This window comes from Hetaerina americana, unplaced genomic scaffold, assembly GCF_022747635.1.
Source record: "Hetaerina americana unplaced genomic scaffold, ioHetAmer1.1.p SCAF_45, whole genome shotgun sequence".
In the NCBI taxonomy this organism is placed as follows: Eukaryota; Metazoa; Arthropoda; class Insecta; order Odonata; family Calopterygidae; genus Hetaerina; species Hetaerina americana.
The window spans coordinates 267,955-291,955 of record NW_027287041.1 but is presented as its reverse complement, the minus strand read 5'-3'; the positions used below and the strand labels follow the sequence as shown (position 1 = coordinate 291,955).

Here is a 24,001-nt window from a genome sequence, read left to right as displayed (position 1 = left end):
CCCAAAAATTACGCCCAGATCTTAATTGTACGAGCGGATTTGCGTGTGAACGACGATTTCCCTTGTATTGTCTTAGATAAACCAACCCAAACAACCCCCGCCACGCACCAAACAAACAAGATTACGATGTTCTTTTGTAAGTGTTGCTAACACGAACGTTGTATGTTTGTTTCGACTCGAAGTGAAAGAGAAACGATATCTTGTTTGCGTAAAATTAAAGCAAACTGATGAAGATCTGTGTGTGTTTGTTTGTTTTTCCAAACATGTGATCTTTGCTTCTTGCGTTACCTTGCCTACGATGAGCTGATTTCTTTGTCTGAAACTTGTACGCAAGACGGGGACAGCTGTTTTGAAATTTTTGTGTTCGAATTCACTCTTTTTGTGCAACTGTGCGCAAGGTTGGGACGTGGAAGATGGACTTTGTGCGTCTATTTTAGCAAAAAAGTAGAACCGTTGCGCTGGCCAACAAGGATGATACTAATGCGATTTGTAAAATTACATGGAGGAACTACAAGACGCAACTGAACAAGTCGGTTGTGGTGTATCTTGTGTTGTTTTTTGTGTGCGTAATTGTACTGTTTCTGATATTATTCAAGTACCTGCCATTGATTTGCGGAGTTTTTGCGTATATTACATGGTGCTTATACAACGCAAGGCGTGAAGGGATAAACAATTGCGTAACAATTATACTCTTGCGCGGAAGATTACGGATGGAGTTTTTTTCTGAAGGTGAGTCCTGTGGATGTATGGTGTATTAAAAAAAAACGATTAGGTTGGTTACCTAACGCTTAAAAAAATTGCGTTGCGTCTTTCGTGGAATTGAAATTTCACGAAAAAAAATGTATTCGTCGTGAAAAAATGGATTTGCAGTGAATATATGAAGTTTTTTGCATCGAATTATTAGTGCACCTCAAAGTTCGAGTGTTTTAAACAATAAATAGACTTAAAAAAAGAGATTTTTTTAAAGAAAAATGAATGGATAAATGAATTCGGAACGTGATTGGTTTGTGCTACGTCGGAAGTTTTCAAAGTGAATGGTGTTATAGTTATATTAATAAACAAAAAAATAAACACGATTTGTAACCGAAGAAAGGTCAAAAAAAAAAATTTTTAATCACATGATAATGGCCTCAAAACAAAGACGACATAAAGCACACTGTCTTTTAAATCTCTTCTTCTTGTTTCTTTTTTTTTCGTATTTTATGTTGTTTCCGTTTAATTTCTACGCAATGGAAATATTAAATGGAAGACGTGTCGTGTGAAGACTTTGCAAAAAAATAAATAAATATGGAAAACATTGCATCGACGCCTCAAGATTTATACATACGAATAAAATAATTATATATATAAACATATATAAAAAAATGCATTAAACTAGATTATTATAATGATTACTATGAAAAATGTACATTTTTTTTAAGAACTACTGTCTGTGCCACTTAAAAAATCCAAATATGAATGAAAAATAAAATAAAAGCATTGATAATGTTTATCCTATGTGTGTGTGTGTGTGCGTATGTGTGTTTTAATTGTTTTTCGAACCAAAAATGTGTTTTATATACATACAAATCGTATATATCCATTATAAAGCCATGTTTATTGTTTTAGTTATGTTATGAACTGTTTAATTATGTGAAATCATGAGTTTAATGTTAAAATTAGCTGAAAATCGGATTCAATTTCGTATGTGCAGCATTGTTTTAAGCAGACTACGAGGGCGATTGGAAAACTAAGCTCCCCTAGCCTTTTTTCTCACGAAAAATCAAATTTATTATTCTCTATTTTGCGAGCATCGTATGGAAAGTTCGAGCATTTAGCTATTTTTGTACATAGTCGCCTTGACGATCAATCACATCTTTGTAAGCAGCTTTTCAATACCGGCGTCGTATTTTTCTCCTGCCGTATCTCACGAAGCCAACTGCGTCGACTGCTTCTCCGATACAATAAATTCATCGCATCCATATAGTGGGAAGTGTATTATGGACATCAAAAACGTTCTTCGGAAGTGGTGCTGGGAGTATTTTGCCTGAGAAAACGTCCATGATGAGCAGCGGTCGATGTTGCGGCCCGAATTTGCCATTGGAATCAGCAACGGTGGCTCCAATTGACAAAATGGTGGGCAAATACCAGAGGGAATCACCCTTCATTTAGATTAAGGAAGGCCTTAGAATCAAGAGAGAGTGGTTACTTCTCCGAGCTGCAGGATATTGTGTGTCGGAGTTCAATCAGTTATAAACAAGGTGTCTCCTCAGCAAAGGAGTGTGTTTGCATATCATGACAATGCACATCCACGTGTCTTCACATCAAACGACCACCCTACTCAATGAATTCGGGTGATGGGATATATCATCGACCACCCTCCTTACAGCCTGCAGGACGTTGCCCCCAGCGAACTACCACTTGTGTCCCGCTCTCAAATAAACACCTTGGAGGACAGAAATTCAAGTCAGACGATGAAAAGTGCAAGAAGCAGTCGTCGTAAAGTTGGCTGCGTGTGACGCGACGGGAGAAAGGTACGATGCTGGTATTTTAATAGCTGCTTACAAGGATGGGGTCGCGGTAGTCCAGTGGGTAGAGCGTTGGACTGCTGACCGGAGGGTCCCGGGTGCGATTCCCTGGCAAGGCATTCTGGGCACCTGCAGCTCCACCCAAGCTGAAGTGATTTTTCGGGTACCAGATCTTCCTGGGAAACCATAACTGACAGTTTATTAAGGAACTGGCCCCCCTACCCTGATGTGTGAAGTTTCACACGCCGTGTAGGGCTTAGTACTGGGTGATCTCTACCATCACCTACTAAACCGACCTTCGGGTTGATTACTGTGTGTGTGTGTGTTACAAGGATGCAAAAGGTGATTGATCGTAAAGGCGACTGTATAGAAAAATAGCTAAATGCTCAACCTATCCATACAATGTTCGCAAAGATGAGAGAATAAATTTGATTTTTCATGAAAAATAAAATGGGAGACCTTACTTTTTGAATCGCCTTCGTGCTTACAAATCTTGTATATCCATTTGTAAGCCGTGTTTATTGGTTTAGTTGTGTTATGAACTGATTAATTTTGTTAAATCCTGGTTTAATGGCTAATTTTCCGTATAAACAGATTCAATTTCGCACGTGCAGAATTGAAAAAGGGTACAACAAGGTGTAAAAACTATTGAAAGACCAATAGTCACTGATGTGTCGCAATTATCGAACAGTGAATTTGGAATGACATTGGAAGGTATTGAAACCCCTAAGATTGCAAGATTTTAACTTATTAATTGTAACTTTTTCCTTTCTAAGGTGATCTAAAGGGAAATATTACCGAGCACGTGTTTACACCATACTAAAGGAGTAATTATCTCCATTGTCATCAATGTTTATCTTGATAAGTGTTCGTCAAATATGCTCCAGAAGAATAAGGAGAAACGAGGCAAATTCAGTACAAAAATTATTCGTAAGTGGTTTACGCAATGTATCGGAATAGCTCTTGTAATTTATGCCATTTCTCACTTTCGTACAGATTGGACGAAAAATCGGCAAAAGTAACCATTAAGATGCTTTGAAATTCAGAACAGAAGTTTGCTTTGACAGTTATTCTTTCACGAGTCGGTGATAGATGATTTGTATTTCATAAAACAGATTTGCGCTACAAAATTACGTCAAAATTGTTTTAATCCTAGTCAAAAGATGGTTTTGAAACGGGTATACTGCCATAAATACCTTGAAAAGTTAGCTTACCTCTAGTATTATCTTCCGTCCTCCTTATTTCTGAATCTAATCGCAAAGTATTCGCAATATGTTCTATTAACAGCGTGTTTTTAATTTCGTATGTCATTTCCCCTGCGTGGTCGTCATGGAGACGGTGTTGTTTATTTACATGGTCCTTGCTCAATTCAAAATGGCGTAACTTGCTTGGTGTCGTCGCTTGGAAAGTTTTAAGGTAATTCACTTTTTATTCTGTACTACTTCATTAAACTATATTTATTATTTCATATCCAAAGTTAATTTCTATGTGATGGGCTAGAGTTTCCCCTTAAAATGTATACATTTACATGTCTATCTTACCCAGAGTACGTGGATAAATGATTTCAATTATAGGTATGTGTCTGTTACTAGACGCTCTGTGCAATAAATGCGCGAACTGTTGATATCTTGCAGCTATCGAAAGGACAATAGCCCACTATCCCTATTTCCTTCTTCACTTCAATCTGTTCACATATCCATATCATATCACTGCTTCTTCCCAATTTGGCCTTGAAATTCTCCCATTTCTATCTAATTCACAGTCTACAGACATCTCTATGCTTTACAAAATACACTGAATATATCATTATCATGCATCCTTAGTGAAAATGAAGTCATGTAATAACTTGCCACATGGTTAAAATTGTTACAAATGAAAACTACGATACTTTACCCTCTTTTGTTTGTATTCACACCTTCGGAATACAGATTAAACTGCGTCGCTTCAGAAATGTGTCCCTCGAAATTTAGTTTTACAGCAACTTTGAATCAATTCACAATATTTAGAAGAGCGTGTAAGAAAGGTGTATTCCCACGTAGGTATTTGAGCGACTGTTGATTCCGACGTCATAGGTAGCCATGGCGACCGGCAGCCAATCACGTTCTCCAACATGGCGGCGGAGCGGTTAATTCAAACCGTCATTCCTTCGATTCAGTTACACTAATCGCATTGATTTATCTCTTTTTCGCCCGAATATATCTGCACAATTATTAAAATGTTATACTATTAGACGATTTGAACATCCAAAAAGCCGCAGATGATGGCAAAACCTTTTTTAATAGTTTGAATAACATGTTTTCTCGCATAATTGGGACATATCTCCATTTTTTTCGTTTAAACTTTGCTTATTTTTCAAGTATTCTGTCAAATATAATCAAGGCTTTTGCCTAATCTTGGTGTTATTGTCAATTCAAGTTAATTCTTCAGTTTCAATCCTTTTATTTGCTGTCACTAGTTAATTTTTTTAAATGCATTTAATGTTTTTTTTGGAGAAATTAAAGCCAATTATATTTAGTCGGACTAATGTGTAGTATCTTAGTATCGTAATGAATTCTTTTGATTTCTTTCCAAGAATATGGTAGCTATTGCAAGTTTAAATAGTTTCACTCCGTTGACATAAAACCGCGGAGTTTACGTAATAAAAATATATAAAAACTTTTAATTGAAACATATTTGGTACTCTAAATTAAAATATAGCATACGTATACGGGTCATTATCAATTAAACAAAAATATGTACTCGTTAAAAATGTCCTAAAATATTCCTATCGCGTAAATATTGATAAAATGTGCTAAATAAAAAGCGGCAACACATAAATGATAATTTTAAATAATTAAATATGATTAAATCAATCAAAACATTATTAAAAATGGGTTCAAACCGCGTTGGTATTGATTTAAAATTTCAGAATTGATGTTTGAAAATTACAGATCCACACATTTGAATGATCAATGGCGTCTCCACACATCTGCGCAAAAGTTAATTCAATTGTTTTAAAAAAACATGCCCGTCGCGCGTAATTTTTTTTAACGAGAATGGTTTAAGTTGATTCAAAAATGTCTTAGACGTTCCAATTCGCACGCAATTGTATGGCAATTATATATATTTTCTTTCTAGTGATGATTAAGAAAGAGATTTAAGGTGAAAAGGTTTTCAATTAATATACAAACAAGGTAGATGGGAACTACCGAATTAGTTATGCGCTTGATTTCTTTCATTTGTTTGCAATTTCTTTATTCCTACGTAAACAGGAGATTACATGATGTTTCGTGAATTCAATCGGTTTCAGATGATTATCATTGCATGATGATCATCATTTCAAATTGGATTTCCCTTATTCTTTCCACCAATCGATTAATTTATCGATTAATTAGTTGTCGTATTATATATATATATATATAAGTACTTATGAGTGGGGTACAACTAAATCTGTATTTGTGTCTTCGCAAATGTCGCAAACTTCACTTCTTCAACCGCCTTAGGACTTGCTTCTTCTTCCTCCGACATTTCTTGGCCAGTTTGCTCTTTCGAATCCACTTCGGAATGAACTGCAAAGAGAGAGAGTTAAAGAAAAAGACGCCCTTAAAACAAAGAATTAATTACCGTAGCGAATTTATGTTTAAATCCTCGTAAATCAACCAACTTATTTACCACAATCGACAAATGTCTTCCTCATAGATTAATTACCACCCAAATGTGTTCTTTTAGAATTAAATCTGTGTCGAATCGAATGAATAAAAAAATCTACTTGAAATTCACCATATTTTCCATAGTTTTCCAGTTCTCTCGTGTGTTTTATGTTACATAATGTAGAGTAAACCGAATGGCAATGATTTAAACTGTTTTCGCGTATGTTGAAAGCATTTCCGCGGTTTGTCATGGGAATTCAATGACTTTATCACCAATGTTTCATTGGATATTACGGTTCTATCCAGTTTTCAGATGAGAATATTGATCTAAATACATCGTAATTATTAGAATTTCCCAAAATAACATAAAAAATTTAAATACCGTCTTCAGGCGAAATTCCCTGACTCATACCTCTCCCCCCTGCGATTTTATAGAACCGGATTACCCGTGTATTGAATTATTTCGCAAGAGAGTATACATTGCTGTTTTTAAGGAAAAAAATGCTTCAAAGCAAAGAACCTTTGCCAACAACTAGCTTTTATTCGTAATGCAATGACGTTTACACTCTTTTAAAACCGAGTTTCGCGGTTTATTCCAAAATTATCCGATTCATATCGATGGAAATACAAAATAGATTAATGTTTCCGTTAAATTCAGTTTGTAACAGTCTCCAAACGGTAATCCTTGATTTTTAAAACCGGATAAACCGGTTATTTTAAGAAGGATATGATTATAATAGCTCCGAAGAATGTTAGTTTACTCGGGTTTCGCGGTTTCTTCCGAAATTTCGCGAAATATATTGTTTGGAAATACGAAACAGATCAATTCTTTCGAAAACATTATATTTAACAGTTTAAAACAGTCCCCAAACCGAATTCCCTGATTTTTAATACCGGATAAACCGAATATTTTCTGGAGGACTTGTTTTCGCCAGCTCCAAATAATGTTAATACACTCGTGTTGTTCTAGCAATTGATATAAAACCAAAGAATCAATTTCGAATCGGTTGAAATTATTCCCTGACTTACTTCCGTTTAAAAACCGTCATTCTTCCGATTTATTCCCTGACCAACTCTTGAATCGGTCATTAATATAAGTGAGAAAGTGTGTGGTGTGTAAGTATGTGGTATGTATACCACGGCACGTACCATTTTCGTGGCACGTTGCAATCTGCTCTCGACTTCGAGGACGTGGTCGACGGTCGGAATCGGGACGCCGTGACTCGGAATCCGGAGCGATGACGTAGCACCCCCCATCGCACCTCCGTTGCCAGGGGCCCTTGTTTACCCTGGAGACGGCCGTTATAAGGAACAAGGGACTGTCTCCGTAGAGCACGCGAATTCTTCGTCGGGAGAATGATGAAAAAGCAATACTTTTTTCGGTTGAATCTCTTCTTTTTGGCGAATGGATTCGCAAATTTCGATCGATCCGCGGATTTTGCGTCAGTTGTGCGATTGGAGTAGAAGGAAGGAGTACGCTTTGTATCTCGGTTTCTTTTGAAGCAGTACTTGGAGGAGTACACTTTGAAGTTCACGTGATCGCGATGTTTGAGTCGGGTGTGAGTCGATGGAAGGCAATTGGATGCGGATTACAGAGATAAAGGTATTTAACGAGAGAGAGAGATAATGTATCAATTTTGACCGCCGTTTCAGAGCAAACAGTATCGCGGCAAAGTGATATCGCCGCGAATAACTGTGCGAATCCAATTGAACAGGAATGTTTTGGCTTTGAACGAGTACTAGAAAGTGAACTGAAGTGTCGAAATGAACCATATAACATCAAAGAATAAAATGTGATGCACTATAAATATAAAAAATAGACTTGGAACGTTAGACGTAAGTAGATTAGATATACAAACTTCGGTAGCGATGTTAATACTGTTATCTTGGCTATTAGAAGTAGGGTTTAAGTATTTAATCAGCAAGCCTTAGCGAGATATCGAGAATTAAGTGCGATATGACTTACCTAACAGGAAACTGTGTTCTCATTAACATAAAAGAAGATATATCTAGCCTCTTACTTCGGCTATAAATACTGGTATCTATTTGAATGTACTCTTTTTAATTCTTACGTAAATACAGTGACCATATGTACCCGATCTAAGTAACATTAGCGAGGTATACCTTAGGTTATTTTGATTAATGTGCATACGATGTTTGACTCATTTGAAACGGCACACATATCTGAATTCTTGGCGTAACTTCTGATTTTGAGTGCATTCTCCCCAGTCGCCGGTATCTATAGGTCATCAAATGCTATTAATATCACAATTAATGCATTACCCAATTACAGATACTTAGGATTCATATCATATAAACCTGTACACTGGGATATTTTGGAGATTTGTAAAATAACTTTATTAATACGAAAGGAATCAGGAATATACGTATAAAAGATTGAGATATCGAGTTAAGAATTGTAATCAGTATTTGTAGAATGAAATTAATATTGAAATTTGTTATGAATAGCGTAATAAAGCAATAAACAGTATGTATTTTAAAAGGATATATATATATATATATATATATATATATATATATATATATATATATATATATATATATATATAATCGCGGTAGTCCAGGGGGTAGAGCATTGGACTGCTGACCAGAGGGTCCCGGGTTCGATTCCCTCCCGGGCAAGTCTCAGGGCACCTGCAGCTCCATCCAAGGTATGTGATTCTTAATAGGGTACCAGAACCTCCTGGAAAACCATAACCGGCACAGTGTATTAAGGAACTGGCCCTCCTTATTAATACCACCCTGCTTATTATAATGTGTGAATTTCACACGCCGTAAATAGGGCTTAGTAGTACTGGGTAAACTCTACCATCACTCATCAACCAAACCGACCTTCTCATAGTTGATTGTGCTGTCCAATACTGTGTTTATGGTTTATATTTGTCCATATTTGTACTTCAGATATCTTATTGCCGGAGGAGATGTCTTCAAACAAACCACTCCTTTGCACAACCGTGAGTATATATGAAGTTTTTTACGTATTCTGATCATTTCAATTACACTTTAGTCGTTCTTAATCTAGTATTAAGCATTAATTAAATCTCTCCTTGGCTTTCTTAAGGTTGGCAGCAACCCAATGCGAATAATATGTTCAGCTTCTTAATATTGCAGTTATTATAGCGTGTTTTTCTTTCGATTTTGACTTAGTTTTTGTCTGTTTTTACAATAAAGCAATGTCGAATGTCTTCGATGGGATCTTTTTTTAGAAAATTCACAGCCAGATTTGAAGATATCAATATTTGCATTTTATCCTTCCTGGATGGCTGTTCGGAATATTCGGAAATTTGTGTTAAAGTCGACGTTATAATAAGGTTGATGGTGGTTAACATGAATTAGCTTCAGTGAATTATCTTACGAATGTAAGCGTAATGTTTGAATTTCTCAATTTGCGCTGTCGTTATCAGTGATTAGATTAAGATGGAGAAGATAAGTTTAACAGACGATTAAACAGAAACTCGAATAATATATATATTGGTGATAAAAGTTGTGTGTCGACCACGAGGAATCCATTACAAGATTTATTCTTAATTAGTTTTTAGATAACGTGAATAAATATTAATATATACGTTTGCAAGGGCGAATTTTGTGCGTGTTAGAATGTAAAATATAGAACATTGGCACTCTGATATTATTTAACCCAAGTTTACTCAATTATAACCATGTTTAAAAACGTAGGTAGTTAATAAATTGGTCGATTTTCTGAATAATTTGGAATATTAATCTGAAAATTGAGATAATTTCGCCTTCAGAGCAGAAATTCGCATGTTTATATCGACATTTATATATCGATTAAATTAAACACAATCGATTTATTAATAAAGTTTCCATTTATCACCTAAGACAGACATGTGGTATTAAACAGAAGAAGCACTAAAACCCGAATCAATGGAAGATAAGAAAGTTTATGTTTATTCGGGGTTCTCTGAGTTATCTCGTGTTTGCGAACGATTTCACTCTCCGTTCTTTCGCAGAAATGGAATTACTGCCGGGTAATACAGCTATGCTGACATTTATGGCAAGTAAATAACATACAGATATGTTTTTCAATGCTCACAGTTTGCCTTGACTTTCATTTTGTATAGAATTTATCCGCGGCTTATAAAACATTCCTCGTTTCTCCTTATGGTATATTGGCTTCTATTTGGTTTAAATAGTTAATTTTTAATTAAAAAATACATAAATATCTGTTTAACTTAATATTGAAACCAATGGAACTTCATATTAGTAGGAATTTGCATCTAAAGGTTCACTTAAATCGACTTATGACAATTAATCATTCAACTTTCCGAGTTCTAACGGGTAGAGTCAACCCCAGCCGTACTCTTATAAATGGGCAAAGGATGGGTGAGGGAAATTAGAGAAGATATAGTATAAGCCGTAAATCAATAAAAATAAATAAATAACTGAAAGTATAATGAAAAACTAAAATAATTGAAAAAATTAGACATTGCAAGAAGAAATACCTTTCGATGAAATCGACTTACAAAACAACTCGACTAAAATTAACATTTCCGGACGTAAAATTCGCGAATAAAATGATTCAAAACCGAAGATGGAAGGGGCATTATATTAATTCCTGTCAACAATAATAAATAGAGGCTTGCTTAATCAATATAGATTGGTTTATTTTCATAAAAATCCATTTCGGAATATCTTACATTTCACTTCGAAATTGATACATTACAAGAAATGTCGTTAGCGTTAAGACAATCACACCGATAAATGCAAATTACGCATGTGGGTCTTCATAGTATATTTTATTTTAAAGCTCTTTCCACAGATATTGCAGGAAAATGGCCTGTCATCGGAATGCACGGAATAATGCTTCACAAGGTCTTGCCTCAAACAGAATTTCTTCTGGCAAACGCCACATTCGTGAGGTTTGAGTTTCAAATGAACAACCCTTACGTGCTTTGATAATACAAATTTGTGGAAAAACATTTTTGCACACTGGAGGCAGCGGAATCTTTTCGTCGTGTCGTGGATGGCTAAATGAGCTGTTAATGAGTTTTTCGAATAGAACACCTTGGGACAAGTTTCGCACTCGAACGATTTTAGTTTCAGGCACAACCTCATATGAACCTTCATAGTGGCCTCGTTGATGAAGCCTTTCTCACAATTGCTGCAAATAAATTTCTCCTCATTCTTGTGAGAGAAATGGTGGAAACGAAGTTCTCCCCTTGATGGGAAACCAGTTAAGCAAATGCTACAAACACAACTGCTGTTAGTGCTGTGCGATCCGTTTAAATGCGAAGTCAAAGATATTCTGGAGTTGAAATTGGAAGCGCAAACAGAACAGATGTATCTGTTCTTGCTCATGTGCAAGGCAACGTGAGATTTCAATTCACGCACTGTCGGGAACACAAAGTGACAGACGGTACACTTGTGGACTTCCATCGATAGATGGCACATGACGATATGTTTCCTCAGTGTTGATTTAGATTCGGACGGCTTGCTGCAGTAATCGCAATAGAATAAACTCTCGACATTGCTTCCATTAGTCGACTTTTCATATCTCTGTGAAATCAGCAAAGCAGGCGGACTTCCATTTAATTTGGATTCCAGTGATAATTCCTTCGTCTTTAACGACTTCTCAGAGGAAACCTTGTCAAGAGCAGAACAGTTCTCTTTTCTGAACTCTCCTTCGTTCAAATCCACCGCTGATTGCTTTGGCCTCACATCAGTCGACGATTTGCGGGAACCACTCTCATTCAGACCGGTCTTAAAATGACCCTTGACCACTCCACCACCTCGTGAACTGGTCAATTCTTCATCCAGAGAACTCCTCTCCTCTGCAACAGAGCTCAAAGAAGTTCTCCACAGTGACCTTCCGCCTTCAGCGCAAGTGGAGTCCACCCTACGCAACAAATCCTCGCTTGTGGATCTCCGCAGGGCATTGCTCTTTGATCGGATCGACCTCAAATCCATCAGCATAGCATTCAACACCTCGAAATTCCTCGGCTTGCACTTGAAATCGTGCTTGTTTATGTGCGCAACCAATCTCCCCTCGTCCCTGAATTCCCTCCCACACTTGCCACAGCACAGTTTACTCCTCAAAAAGCTCAATTCGCCCGACAACAACCCAATTTCCTCAAACGACACCTCCGGCTCCATCTCAACTCCAATTCTTTCTACTGAGGCTGACTTTGCGTGGGTTTTGCGGTGCGTTCTCAACTCTTCCCTGGACAAAAACTCTGCGTTGCACTCTGGGCACCAACAATACTCGAACGCCACATTACCACTGGCGCCCTCACTGCTTCCACACGCATCGGGTTCCACCACGCCCATCTCGGCACAGTTGTCGTTCTTCTGTCGTGCACTGGAAGCAGGAGACATCTTCTCTCCGTCGTTGAACAGGAAATCCAAAGTATCCTCTTTTGGGATGTGGAACGATGAGGTCAGCTTCTGTCAAAATAATATCAAATACACGTATGATATTTGGCGTACACCACAGGGCTCTGTTCTTGGCCCAGTATATTTCATCATCATGATCAGTGATTTGCCCTTTTAATATGTAGCCTACATCTGTTTTATATGCTAATGACACTAATTTTTGCAAATATTTCAACATCTAGAAGATTCATAGGCATGATCCGACTGCTACTCAAAGACAGTCTAAGGAATGGTTTGATATCAATCATTTACACTTAAATACTAATGAAACTCAGCATATTGTATGCAGTCTTAAATAAAAAATAACTGGCTTAGAAATTGCTGAAAATACTATGAATTTACATTGATACAAGACTTAACAGGGAGACCCAAATCAGTCGGAATCGTAATAAACTGAAGTACCGCTATTTATAAGTTAAGAAATCTAAAATTTCTCATTTCAAATGAGTATCGTTTAACCCTTCACCATTGCAATTATTCTGTCAATGTCATTTGAATATACGGTGTTGAGTTATGGGGTCATTCCACTTGGAATATTAAACAAATCTCGCTACGACAAATGAGATGCCATTCGCACTCTCTTGCTAATAATATACCACCACGTGATTCCTGCCAACATTTTATTAAATAGGTATGGAATAAGGACTGTATTCAGTTCATTTATATATATATCTTAAGGACAGTGAGTAAAGAGAGAAGTAAATCGATAAACTTACCAATTAAAATCCCACATCCATAACTATACCAGAAGAAAGACTTTTACAAGAAAATCTTATTGCTGGAGTCAGTAATGTGTTATAGGCAAAAAGTATATTGATATAATGCTTTATTTCATTGAGGAGACAAGAAAGACAAAAGTAGAGTATTCTCGTTGGACATGGAAAGTCAGCAGAATGTGATATGCGTATACATGTAGAAAGGACTTATTCAATAAAGTTATTAAGTTTGTTAGGCATTGGAGAGAAGTATATTGGCTGGAATGAAGGGAGGAAGGCAGAGAGTATCTCTTCCATTAAAGACGGGAATGTTGCGATTGCGTGTCTAAACGATGTCGGGTTGTGTTTCGTCAAGAGATATCATCAAATATATAGACGTCACAATTTACAGCCCTTGTCGGCGCAAATAATAATTCCCTCAGTAAAAATAATACATTAATTGTGCAATCACTGCTCGAAAATTACAAATGACAAGTATCCCTTCACAGTACTTTGCAATTACAATTCACAGTACTTTGCAAATGTCGATGAATGTCACAGCATAATTATTTCTATTTAATATACGAGAACATCACTCGAAACATACCTCCCATTATATAAAAATAATCGTTTCATCATTCCGCAATATATTTAATCGCATTTCTTAAGGAAATATGACGAATAAGAGAGAAAGGTGTGTCTTAAAATCACTCTTCCATTACCTTATCTAAATTCGATAAGACAAGAGAGGGAAAAAACAAGTCCACAATTGACGATCGACGTAAACATCACCATGGTAACCGACGACCCCGTGGAACTTTTGTTTATTTACACTCATTCAAATAAATGCCCTCATTCGAGGATTTCATAAAGGAAATTAGTGTTTAATCGGCGTAATTACGAATTGACTCTCGTGTAAGTAACTGGTATAAGCGCCATAGAATGAACTCGACTAGTCCCAATGTGAAAAAGTCCACGAGAAAAATACTACGAGCGGAAATTCTATAAGGAAAAGTGTGATATCATTACATCAAACGACAGGGTTGTAGAATTGAAGTTAAATACTAATTCAATTTGTCCCTACACAAGTATATGAAAGTTTGGGTTTAATAATATTGCAAGAGGAACATTTGGAATGCTATTAATTTAAGACTTCACTCACCTCATTATCTTCTTCCATTCGAATTAAGTAATCAAGCGTACTCCAGAGGCAATAGGATATGTTCCCACGTCTCACATGTCTCAGACAATCTATACAAACACATCTCGGAAGTTCATCTCCAAGGAAAGCCTGTATTTATTACAAAACGAAGACGACAATCGTCATATCTCTCGAGACATCAATCCATACGATTTACATTTCTTAAGAATTTAAATGATTAGAAGCAACAAGTCATCCGAATTATTACTTTAGAAGACAATGGACAACTCAATTTATTTCCCAATCACTACCAAAAGTGCATAATGTGTAATAATAATCTTACCTGAATCCCAAAGGACTCGTTGAGTTTCTCCACCAAAGGACAACCGTCCCTGGTGGTCATGGAGAATATATCCACGTAAGATTTCTTCGCCAAGAGACACAGTCTGCATGTTTCGACCACCGATGAATATTCTCCGACACTGCAATCATATTTGGAAGGACACATCCTCACATTCGCGATTGCATTAACTAAGGAATCCTTTCATAATTCACAATCACCGTGTTTGTTTACAATTACGAGTTCCCTCTGTCTCTCTCTTAGTGCGTCGTTCATTACGTGAGTCAACTATTACCCATGCTGCATCGCGGGGCCGACGCTCCCTTATTCAACATGTAAATGTAATGCTCACTTTTATTATTTCGTTATAAAGTGATTACTATACATGTGTTTCGAATAAATGGAATTAATTTGGCATAAATGTATAAAAATGGGTATATTAAATGTAAATATACAACATAACCCTCAGCTAAACCCTCTTTCCAACAAGAGTACATCTGCCGACAAATATTTCGTGAATTTAATGATTGAACACCAAAGATTTCAGGGGAAATACATTTAAACTGTCGAAATTAATACATATTTAAGCTTCATCGATAAAAACCGTTTGATATTTGTTATAAATCCATCCGGGAATATTTTACGTTCGATTACAAACAATACGTGCATATACCCTTTCGTGTCTGTTTTTAAAAATTTCAGTAATTCTGGAAAATGGAGACGCTGTATTGATTTACTTCCATCGATATCCCATTGATAGGTGTTTATTATTCCCATAACCTATTTCGGCCCGTTATTCATCACATATACACTCATGACATTAAGCATTCGACAAGAATTTCCCCAACGAAAATGGCGCAATTAGTTTAAACTACTTTATGAATAATATGAATTACCAACAATTATGAGCTGGGATTTAAGATTTTTATATAATTAGGTTTGTAGACAATCAAAATTCGAACAACAAGCCATCTTAATGCAGTTAGTCTTAGTCGATATCAATATAGATCTATCGCTTAAATTTGTTTATTTTCAATTAATTCGACCAATAGGAAAACAACCCAAATATTTATCAATCGATTAAAAAACCAGGAGGTTGTCGGTAGGAATAGAAGGGATATGTTATAATTAAGAATATTTCTCCCTCCTGTACAAAGATTTCTGTGAAATAATTATTATTTATTTCTTTAAAATTCACATGTGCTGATAGTCAGTGTCAGGTTACAAACAAGTCCAACAAAACAAAAGTAATCACACAAGGTAATAGATAAAATCAGGCAGTGAAACAAAAGTACACTTTGAGGAAACTTCAGAACATAAATCTCTAAACACAATATGTGAAAATCCCCGTCTCACTAACATCAATCAGTCAGCAGGGAGGGAATAAGACAAATTAAAATCGAAAATTAAGGTTTTACATATAATACAAAACACCAAACATCAATCGAATTATTACATATATATTCCTTACATAATTTCTTAAAAGTATACACTCTGTATAAGGAAAGGGCTCGGATAGTTTAGCAGGTAAGGTGTTCCAATCAACAATTCTTTTATATAGAAAAGACTATTCCTTTCAATTAGTTCTTTTTGCCCGGCATTTTACCTTGAATTCATGGTCATTCCTCCCTATTTAAAATTCGGGGTTTCCCTTCTCTTTCCTAAGATCTGCTTTCCAAGCTTTCTCCTCACTTCAGAATGCGGAACATTCCACTACAAAGTCTGCTTACTTTCCTTCTAGTTTGTAGAGGTTCCCAGCCCAGCGTTTTTTAACACGTCAGACACACTCTCCATCCTCCTATGCTTCTTCCCCAGTACACATCAGGCAGTCTTTCTTTCTACCTTTTCCAGTAATACGTCCTTCTTCATGAGGACTAGAGATGCGTATTCTAAAATTGGTCTTACTAGGGTCATTATATGCCTTCTCCTTGGTTGCTCTGAAACTCCCTTTGAGGTTCCAAATCACTCAATGAAGAGTTTTGATAGCTTTCTTAAAGGTGTACTCCTCATTTAGTCCCAAACCTAAATCCTTAGCCAAATATACACCTTAATATTTGCAAGTATCACTTCTAGGAATGACATTTTCTGATAATTGCCAACCTTTGGAAGATTTTAAAAACAATACTTACTCATGATCCGTATAGATGCTGGTATTTTTGCAACATTTCTATTAATTGTGCAGACGTTTAAATGACTTCAATTTGATGCTTTTTCCGCAGAAATCACAGGAAAATGATCTTCTAATGAAATGCACAGCCTCATAGTGTACCAGAAGGTATTGTCTCTAATCCAAATTTCATCTTGCTAATGTCTCCCTCCTTTGCTACGAGTTTCAAACGAACAAATCATTATAGTTTTGGGGATTTATTGGGTGTTTGATCTACCAACAGCATCCAATTTCTTCCTCTCTATCCTAATGCATTGAATTTCATCATCTTGTTTTCAATTTGGTCCTATTCCTACTTGATTCAGACAATCACAAGGGATATTGCAATATAATTCCATAATCTTTCCTCTACAAAAAAAAACACTGTTGAACAATGATGTCAATGGGTTGGACAATGGCAGCGATGTATCTCCAGTTGAACAAGACTGAAAAGTGGGAGACAGAGTCTTGAGTTCCCGTTGAGACGTCTGAAGGCGTTGGGAATGTACCTGTGACATGAATTCAAATGAGATAACAATTAAACCTTTTGATGCAACTTCCCCTGAGCACTGCTTTGAGTATGTAGTTATAATGACTATAGACTCAAGTTGACTGGCATTATAGAACTGAAGGCACTGTCATTCTCATCTGTTAATGAGAACAAACTCCCGTAAGCGGACATGTAGAATATTTTAGGCTTTGATTATTGCAAACTGAAGGGATGAGCAATTAACTAAGAATATTTCACCCTTCCTGTTGGGGTACTTTGTAAAGACTTCAGTGAAAAAATTACCTTATTATAAAATTGAAGTGATGCTTTTTCAGCAGAGATCACAGGAAAATGGTCTGCAATTGAAATGCAAAGCCTTATAGTGCACCAGAAGGTCCTCTCCAAAACACAAATAACATCGCTTTCAGTTCCCAGAGTCACGTGTTTATAAGGGCAACTATTAATCAATATTAAATGAAGTTTCGATTGATAACTTCGCCCAACCCAGACATGTGGGTAAACAAAAGAAGAAATAAAAGTCATACTACGAAGTCATAATATTTGATTTTTGAGTTGTTAAATAAGAATATAAGCCTAAACATGTTTATTTCTACCTTTAATTGAAATTGTTTATGAAGTAATGGAATTTAGGTGCGTATTATCCAACAAAAGATTCATTGTTTTTATGTTTAATAGCAAAGATATTTGCATAGTTGACACATCACTATTATTTCAATAAATGTAAACTATCCCTATTTTCCATTAATCCTGGTTACATTGGTATATATACGGAGAAGTATTCAAATTATTTGTATTTTCAATTTTCAAACAAAGATAGAAATGTTCGTATAATTCATATTTTTCGGAATGTATTCCTTTCAGTTTGAACGTAAGATGTTCCCTGGATGGATTTTTACCATTATTTGAAAGACTTTGATATATACAAAGCTTAAATGTGTTAAATTGGAAAAGGCCAATGTATTTTTCCTTAAATCTTTGCTGTTCAATCATATAATTTCAAAATAAAACCATCGCTCAACATTTCACCAATTTTAAACACCAATAGGGAAACAAAATATTAATGATATTCTGCCGATAGGAGAGCCTAGGGAAATGGAATGATTTTGTCGAGAGAAACACAGAGGACAATAATTTAAACAGACAAAAAGTCATCAATTTTATTTTTTAACTGTACCAAGGCTTCATGGAATTGATAATACGCCCTCCAAAACCTCTCAGGAAAATAGTATATTGACTAACGCTAAGATAATCACACTTCTGAATGTACCAAACGCAAGTGGGATTTCACATAGGCTTTTAGTTTATAGCTCTTTTAGTGGAATCTCTTCATTGTGTCGTGGATGGCTGAATGAGCCATTAATGATTTTTTCGAATAGAGCACCTTATGACAAGTTTCGCACTCGTACAATGTAAGTTTCAGGCAAGACTTCAAATGATACTTCATAGACACCTCGCTGATGAAGCCTTTCTCACAATTGCTGCACATAAATTTCTTCTCCTTCTCGTGGGACAAATGGTGGAAACGTAGTTCTCCCCTGGAAGGGATACCAGTTGAGCAAATGCTACAAACAGAGCCGCAGTTGGTGCCGTGCGATCCGTTTAAATGCACAATCAAGGATTTCTTGGAGGTAAAGTTGGAATTACAAACAGAACAGATGTATTTGTTCTTGCTCGTGTGCAAGGCAGCATGAGATTTCAATTCACGCTCTGTCGGGAATACAAAGTGACAGACGGTACAATTGTGGACTTCAATCGATAGATGGCACATGACGATATGTTTCCTCATTGTTGATTTAGATTCGGACGGCTTGCTGCAGTAATCGCAATAGAATAAACAATCAACATTACTGCCATTAGTCGACTTTTCGTCTCTCTGTGAACTCAGCAAAACAGGCGGACTTCCATTCAGTTTGGGATCCAGTGATAATTCCTTCATCTTCAACGACTTCCTGGAGGAAACCTCATTAAGAATACAACAGTTCTCTTTCCTGAACTCTCCTTCGTTCAAATCCACCGCTGATTGCTTTGGCCTCAAATCAGTCGACGATTTGAGGGATGTACTTCCACCATTCTCATTCAGTATGGTCTTAAAACGACCCTTGACCACTCCAACACCTCGTGAACTGGTCAATTCTTCATCCGGAAAACTCCTATCCTCTCCAAATGAGCTCAAAGACGCAGTCCGCATTGACCTTTCGCCTTCAGCGCAAGTGGAGTCCACTCTACGCAACAAATCCTCACCTGTGGATCTCCCCAGGGCATTGTTCTTTGATCGGATGGACCTCAAATCAATCAGCATGGCATTCAACACCTCGAAATTCCTCGGCTTGCACTTGAAATCGTGCTTGTTTATGTGCGCAACCAATCTCCCCTCGTCCCTGAATTCCCTCCCACACTTGCCACAGCACAGTTTACTCCTCAAAATGCTCAATTCGCCCGACAACAACCCAACTTCCTCCAACGACACCTCCGCCTCCATCTCAAAGCCGATTCTGTCCACTGAGTCCGACTTTGCGTGGGTTTTGCGGTGCGTTATCAACTCTTCCCTGGACAAAAACTCTACGTTGCACGCTGGGCACCAACAATACTCGAACGCCACATCACCACTGGCGCCCTCACTGCTTCCACACGCATCGGGTTCCACCACGCCCATCTCGGTACAGTTGTCGTTCCTCTGTCGTCCACTGGAAGCAGGAGACGTCTTCCCTCCGTCGTTGAACAGGAAATCCAAAGTATCCTCTTTTGGGATGTGGAACGATGAGGTCAGCTTCTGTCAAAGTAATATCAAATCGACATACAAATTACTGCTTGGTTTTTGATGATATGGGTGTGTGAGTTTATACATATATAAGTATAAAACAATACAACCATCTCTTGATAACAGAACTCATGATTGGAGATTTTCCTACAGCTAAAAAATGTTCCAAAACAGTAACCGTCTTTGAGAAAGGTTATAAAGATGATTCAACTAAACAACGTCCCATGTCCATTGTCCCTTTTTTCGGTTTAAATTTTTGAAGCTATAACTGACATATCAAATATGTGATTTTATTGAGTCTTTTATTCTGTTTTCCGAATCACAATATGCCTTCCGATCTGGTAAATATACAATGTTGGTAGTGGAGTCAATCGTTAATCATGTCATCAATGCATTTGGAGGGAGGACAGTTTGTTTTTAAGACTGCAAACGATGTCGGGTTTGTGGTTTGTAAAGAGATGCAATTTAATCTATTTACGTAACATTTTACAGTCAGTGTCTGTTAAAAAAAGTGACTCGCTTCATTAAACATAACAAATTAATTCTGCATTCACTGTTCTAAAATTACAACCGATAGTTATCCCTTTATGATTCATCGAAATAGGACTTAGAAGGAACCACAAGGAGAGGAATGGGAGACTTTTTAAAAATTAAACTTCCACGAGTCTCTTGAAGACGCATATTAGGATAACATGAATGGAATACAACTTCCAATCTTCAAGGAATTCCTATTCGCCAGACAAATATATATTGCAATTTCCGCGGGTTTGAATGACTGCAGCAGTATTGGTGTGAAAAAAGATTATTATTTCCATAGGATATACGAGCATTTTAACAAAAACATACCTGTCATTAAATAAAAATAGCCGTTTCACGATTCCATAACATTAATAATCATATTTCTTTCAGAAATAATACGAAAAAGAGAGAAGTGTGTTTGCCTTATAATCACTCTTCCATTACCTTATCTAAATTCGATCAGACGAAAAACACGGGATAAACAAAACAGTCGACAGTTGACGATCGACGTAAACATCACCATAGTAACCGACGATGCCGTGGAACTTGTGCTTATTTCCACTTATTCAAATAAATGCCCTCGTACGTGAATTTCATTACGGAAATTAGTGTTTAATCGGCGTAATTGTGAATTCCCTCTCATGTAATTAACTGAGATAAGCGCCAAATAATTTATCTAGTTAGCCTAATGTGAAAATTTCCCCGACAATAATGCCAAGAGTGGAATTTCTATTGGCAAAATCGTTATATCATTACTTCAACCCACATACATGCAAGATTAAAGTTAAATGCTAAATTTACGCGTCCATGCACAAATAATTGAATATTGGGTTTAATGATGTTCCAGCAGAAAAATTAGGATTTAAACTTCACTCACCTCATTTTCTTCTTCCATTTGAATTAAGTAATCAAGCGTACTCCAGAGGCTATGTTCCCACGTCTCACATGTCTCAGACAATCCATGCAAACACATCTCGGAAGTTCATCTCCAAGGAAAGCCTGCATTTAATACAAAACAAAGACAATATTAGTCAAACCGGAAATTCTGTCGAAACATCAATGTATACGACATACATTTCTTCAAACTTCAGAGCGACATTCATCCGACTTATTACGTTGGAAGACATTAGATATATCAATTTATTTACCAATTACTACTGAAAGTGCATAATGTCTAATAATAATCTTACCTGAATTCCAAAGGACTCGTTGAGTTTCTCCACCAAAGGACAACCGTCCCTGGTGGTCGTGGAGAATATATCCACGTAAGATTTCTTCACCACGAGACACAGTCTGCATGTTTCAACCGCCGAAGAATATTCTCCGACACTGCAATCATATTTGGAAGGACACATCCTCACATTCGCGATTGCAATAATGAAGGAATCCTTGGATAATGCACAATTACCGAGTTTATTTACTAAACCGAGTTCCCTCTTTTCGTTCGTCGTGCATTACGTGAGTCAACTGCTACCCATGCTGCATCGCGGGGCATACGCTCCCTTTGCAAAATGAATCACAATGCTCACATTTATTATTACGCGAAATATTCATAACTAAACGACATGTATTTCGGATAAGTGGAATTAATTTGGCATAAATGTATATATGTGCGATTATTAATATTAAATATACGTCTTGACACTCTACCTAACATAAATTACTTTTTATTCAACAAAAGTACGTCTACTGACAAATATTTCGTGATTTAAATGATTAAACACCAAAGATTATGGGGAAATACATTCACACTTTCGAAATTAATATAAAACCTAAGCTTCCCTATTAACAGAGTGTTTGATATTGCGATATAAATCGATCATGGAATTTATTACATTCCATCACAAATAATACGTGTTCATAACCTTCCTTGTCCGTTTTGAATACTTTTAGTATTTCTGGAGAATGGAGATGCAATACGGATCAACTGCTTAATGAGTGTTTTAATTCATTCTGCAAATATTTCATGGCGAGAGGCATAAGACAACGAATGCCCTAACAAAAATTAATAGCAGTAAATTTTCAATTCTCGATTCAAAGAAATTTAAAGATTATTGCTTCATCAAGATTATAGTGAAAACAAAGGTTCTACTTAAATATGTAGTAGCTGGTCTCATGAAAAAATGAAATACTAATAAATAGCAGTGGTTCCTTTCGATGCAGATATTTTATCTTTTGAATCAGGTGATCTGTGTCATTCAATCAGAAGCAATAGGATATATAATCCCAATTCCTCGTCTCTATCGGACATTACTATGCCGAAACACACATTTCGTCAGTTCATCCACAAGGAAAATGGGTAAATCATAGGAAACGAAGGAAATATTGGACGTAAAGTTCAATGCTAGTAATACTTTGAACACTTCAAAGAATGAATAGATAAGATATATATATTCATCATATTTTGAGTGTTCCAAACATGTTAACCACAATTATCCCACGATAACTACTTAGGAGACAATGCATAACTTCTACACTATTAATAATTATTAGTATTTAACTTACAAATACAAATGACTGATTGAGTTTCTCCACCGCGACTCTTATAATCAATAATTATTCAATATAAACAAGTCCTCCTCTCGGTTTCCATGACGTGCAATTCGTGTGTCAATTGTTTCACATGTGCCACCTTCGCGGACTTTAGCGCTCCATTGAAATGTAAGAATGAACGAATACTCCGTCTTAATTAATGATTTAAGTAATTACGACCGGGATTTGCGAAAAATAAAGATACCATTGACCTAAGGAGTAAATAAGATTCAATTTAAAACCCCGTTTTTCACAATTTGTAGTCACGGACCTACTTTTATGCAATATGAACATAAGATAAAATTCAAATGAAATAATTGACTTAGTAATTCCAGGCGCGAAAACACACAAAATTAGCCTCGATCCACATTTAAGAACCACGAACATTTAAAAAGATGCCCCTGCCAAATGGCGAGGAATACTCTAATATAGGTAATATTTCTCGAAAAGTAATTTAAATAGTACCTAAATTTAAAAGAATTGCCGTAGTTTCCCATCGGAGACGCCTTCCTCATGTATAACAAAAGGAACATTTTTGCTATTGATAACACGCCCCTTGTCGATGGGAAATTGCAGTAAATGCCCCTTTTGCAGTGGTTCATGCCTTAAGAATCTGATCTCCCACAAGCTAAAGACTAAGTACACAAAAACGAGAGTATTATGAATTGTTTTAAGTGCTCGGAATGTTGGCCAAAGTGTAAATATTGGGCAAACAGGACGTGAAATTGAAAGAACACAAAACATGTGTAAAGAAACAGAACATGATATCCCTCTCTTCGCAAAGGACCTTGTCGAGAGTGGAATTAATG

The 24,001-nt window shown here is 36.5% G+C and overlaps 2 protein-coding genes across 2 annotated transcripts; both read right to left on the bottom strand.

Moving 5' to 3' along the window:
• Positions 1-5,968: 5,968 nt before the first annotated feature.
• LOC139693196 (uncharacterized) lies at positions 5,969-14,974 on the bottom strand. Its single transcript, XM_071591298.1, has 4 exons — positions 14,730-14,974; positions 14,408-14,536; positions 11,510-12,562; positions 5,969-6,055 (listed from the first exon to the last, which is right to left on the bottom strand). Exons 1-4 carry the CDS (start codon positions 14,892-14,894, stop codon positions 5,969-5,971), a joined length of 1,434 nt encoding a protein of 477 aa, XP_071447399.1. The 5' UTR covers positions 14,895-14,974.
• A 3,579-nt stretch (positions 14,975-18,553) lies between these two features.
• Positions 18,554-22,095, bottom strand: LOC139693258 (PR domain zinc finger protein 5-like). Its single transcript, XM_071591362.1, has 3 exons — positions 21,851-22,095; positions 21,538-21,659; positions 18,554-20,153 (listed from the first exon to the last, which is right to left on the bottom strand). The coding sequence occupies exons 2-3, from the start codon at positions 21,631-21,633 to the stop codon at positions 18,696-18,698; spliced, it is 1,554 nt and encodes a 517-aa protein (XP_071447463.1). The 5' UTR covers positions 21,634-21,659; positions 21,851-22,095; the 3' UTR covers positions 18,554-18,695.
• Positions 22,096-24,001: the final 1,906 nt, after the last annotated feature.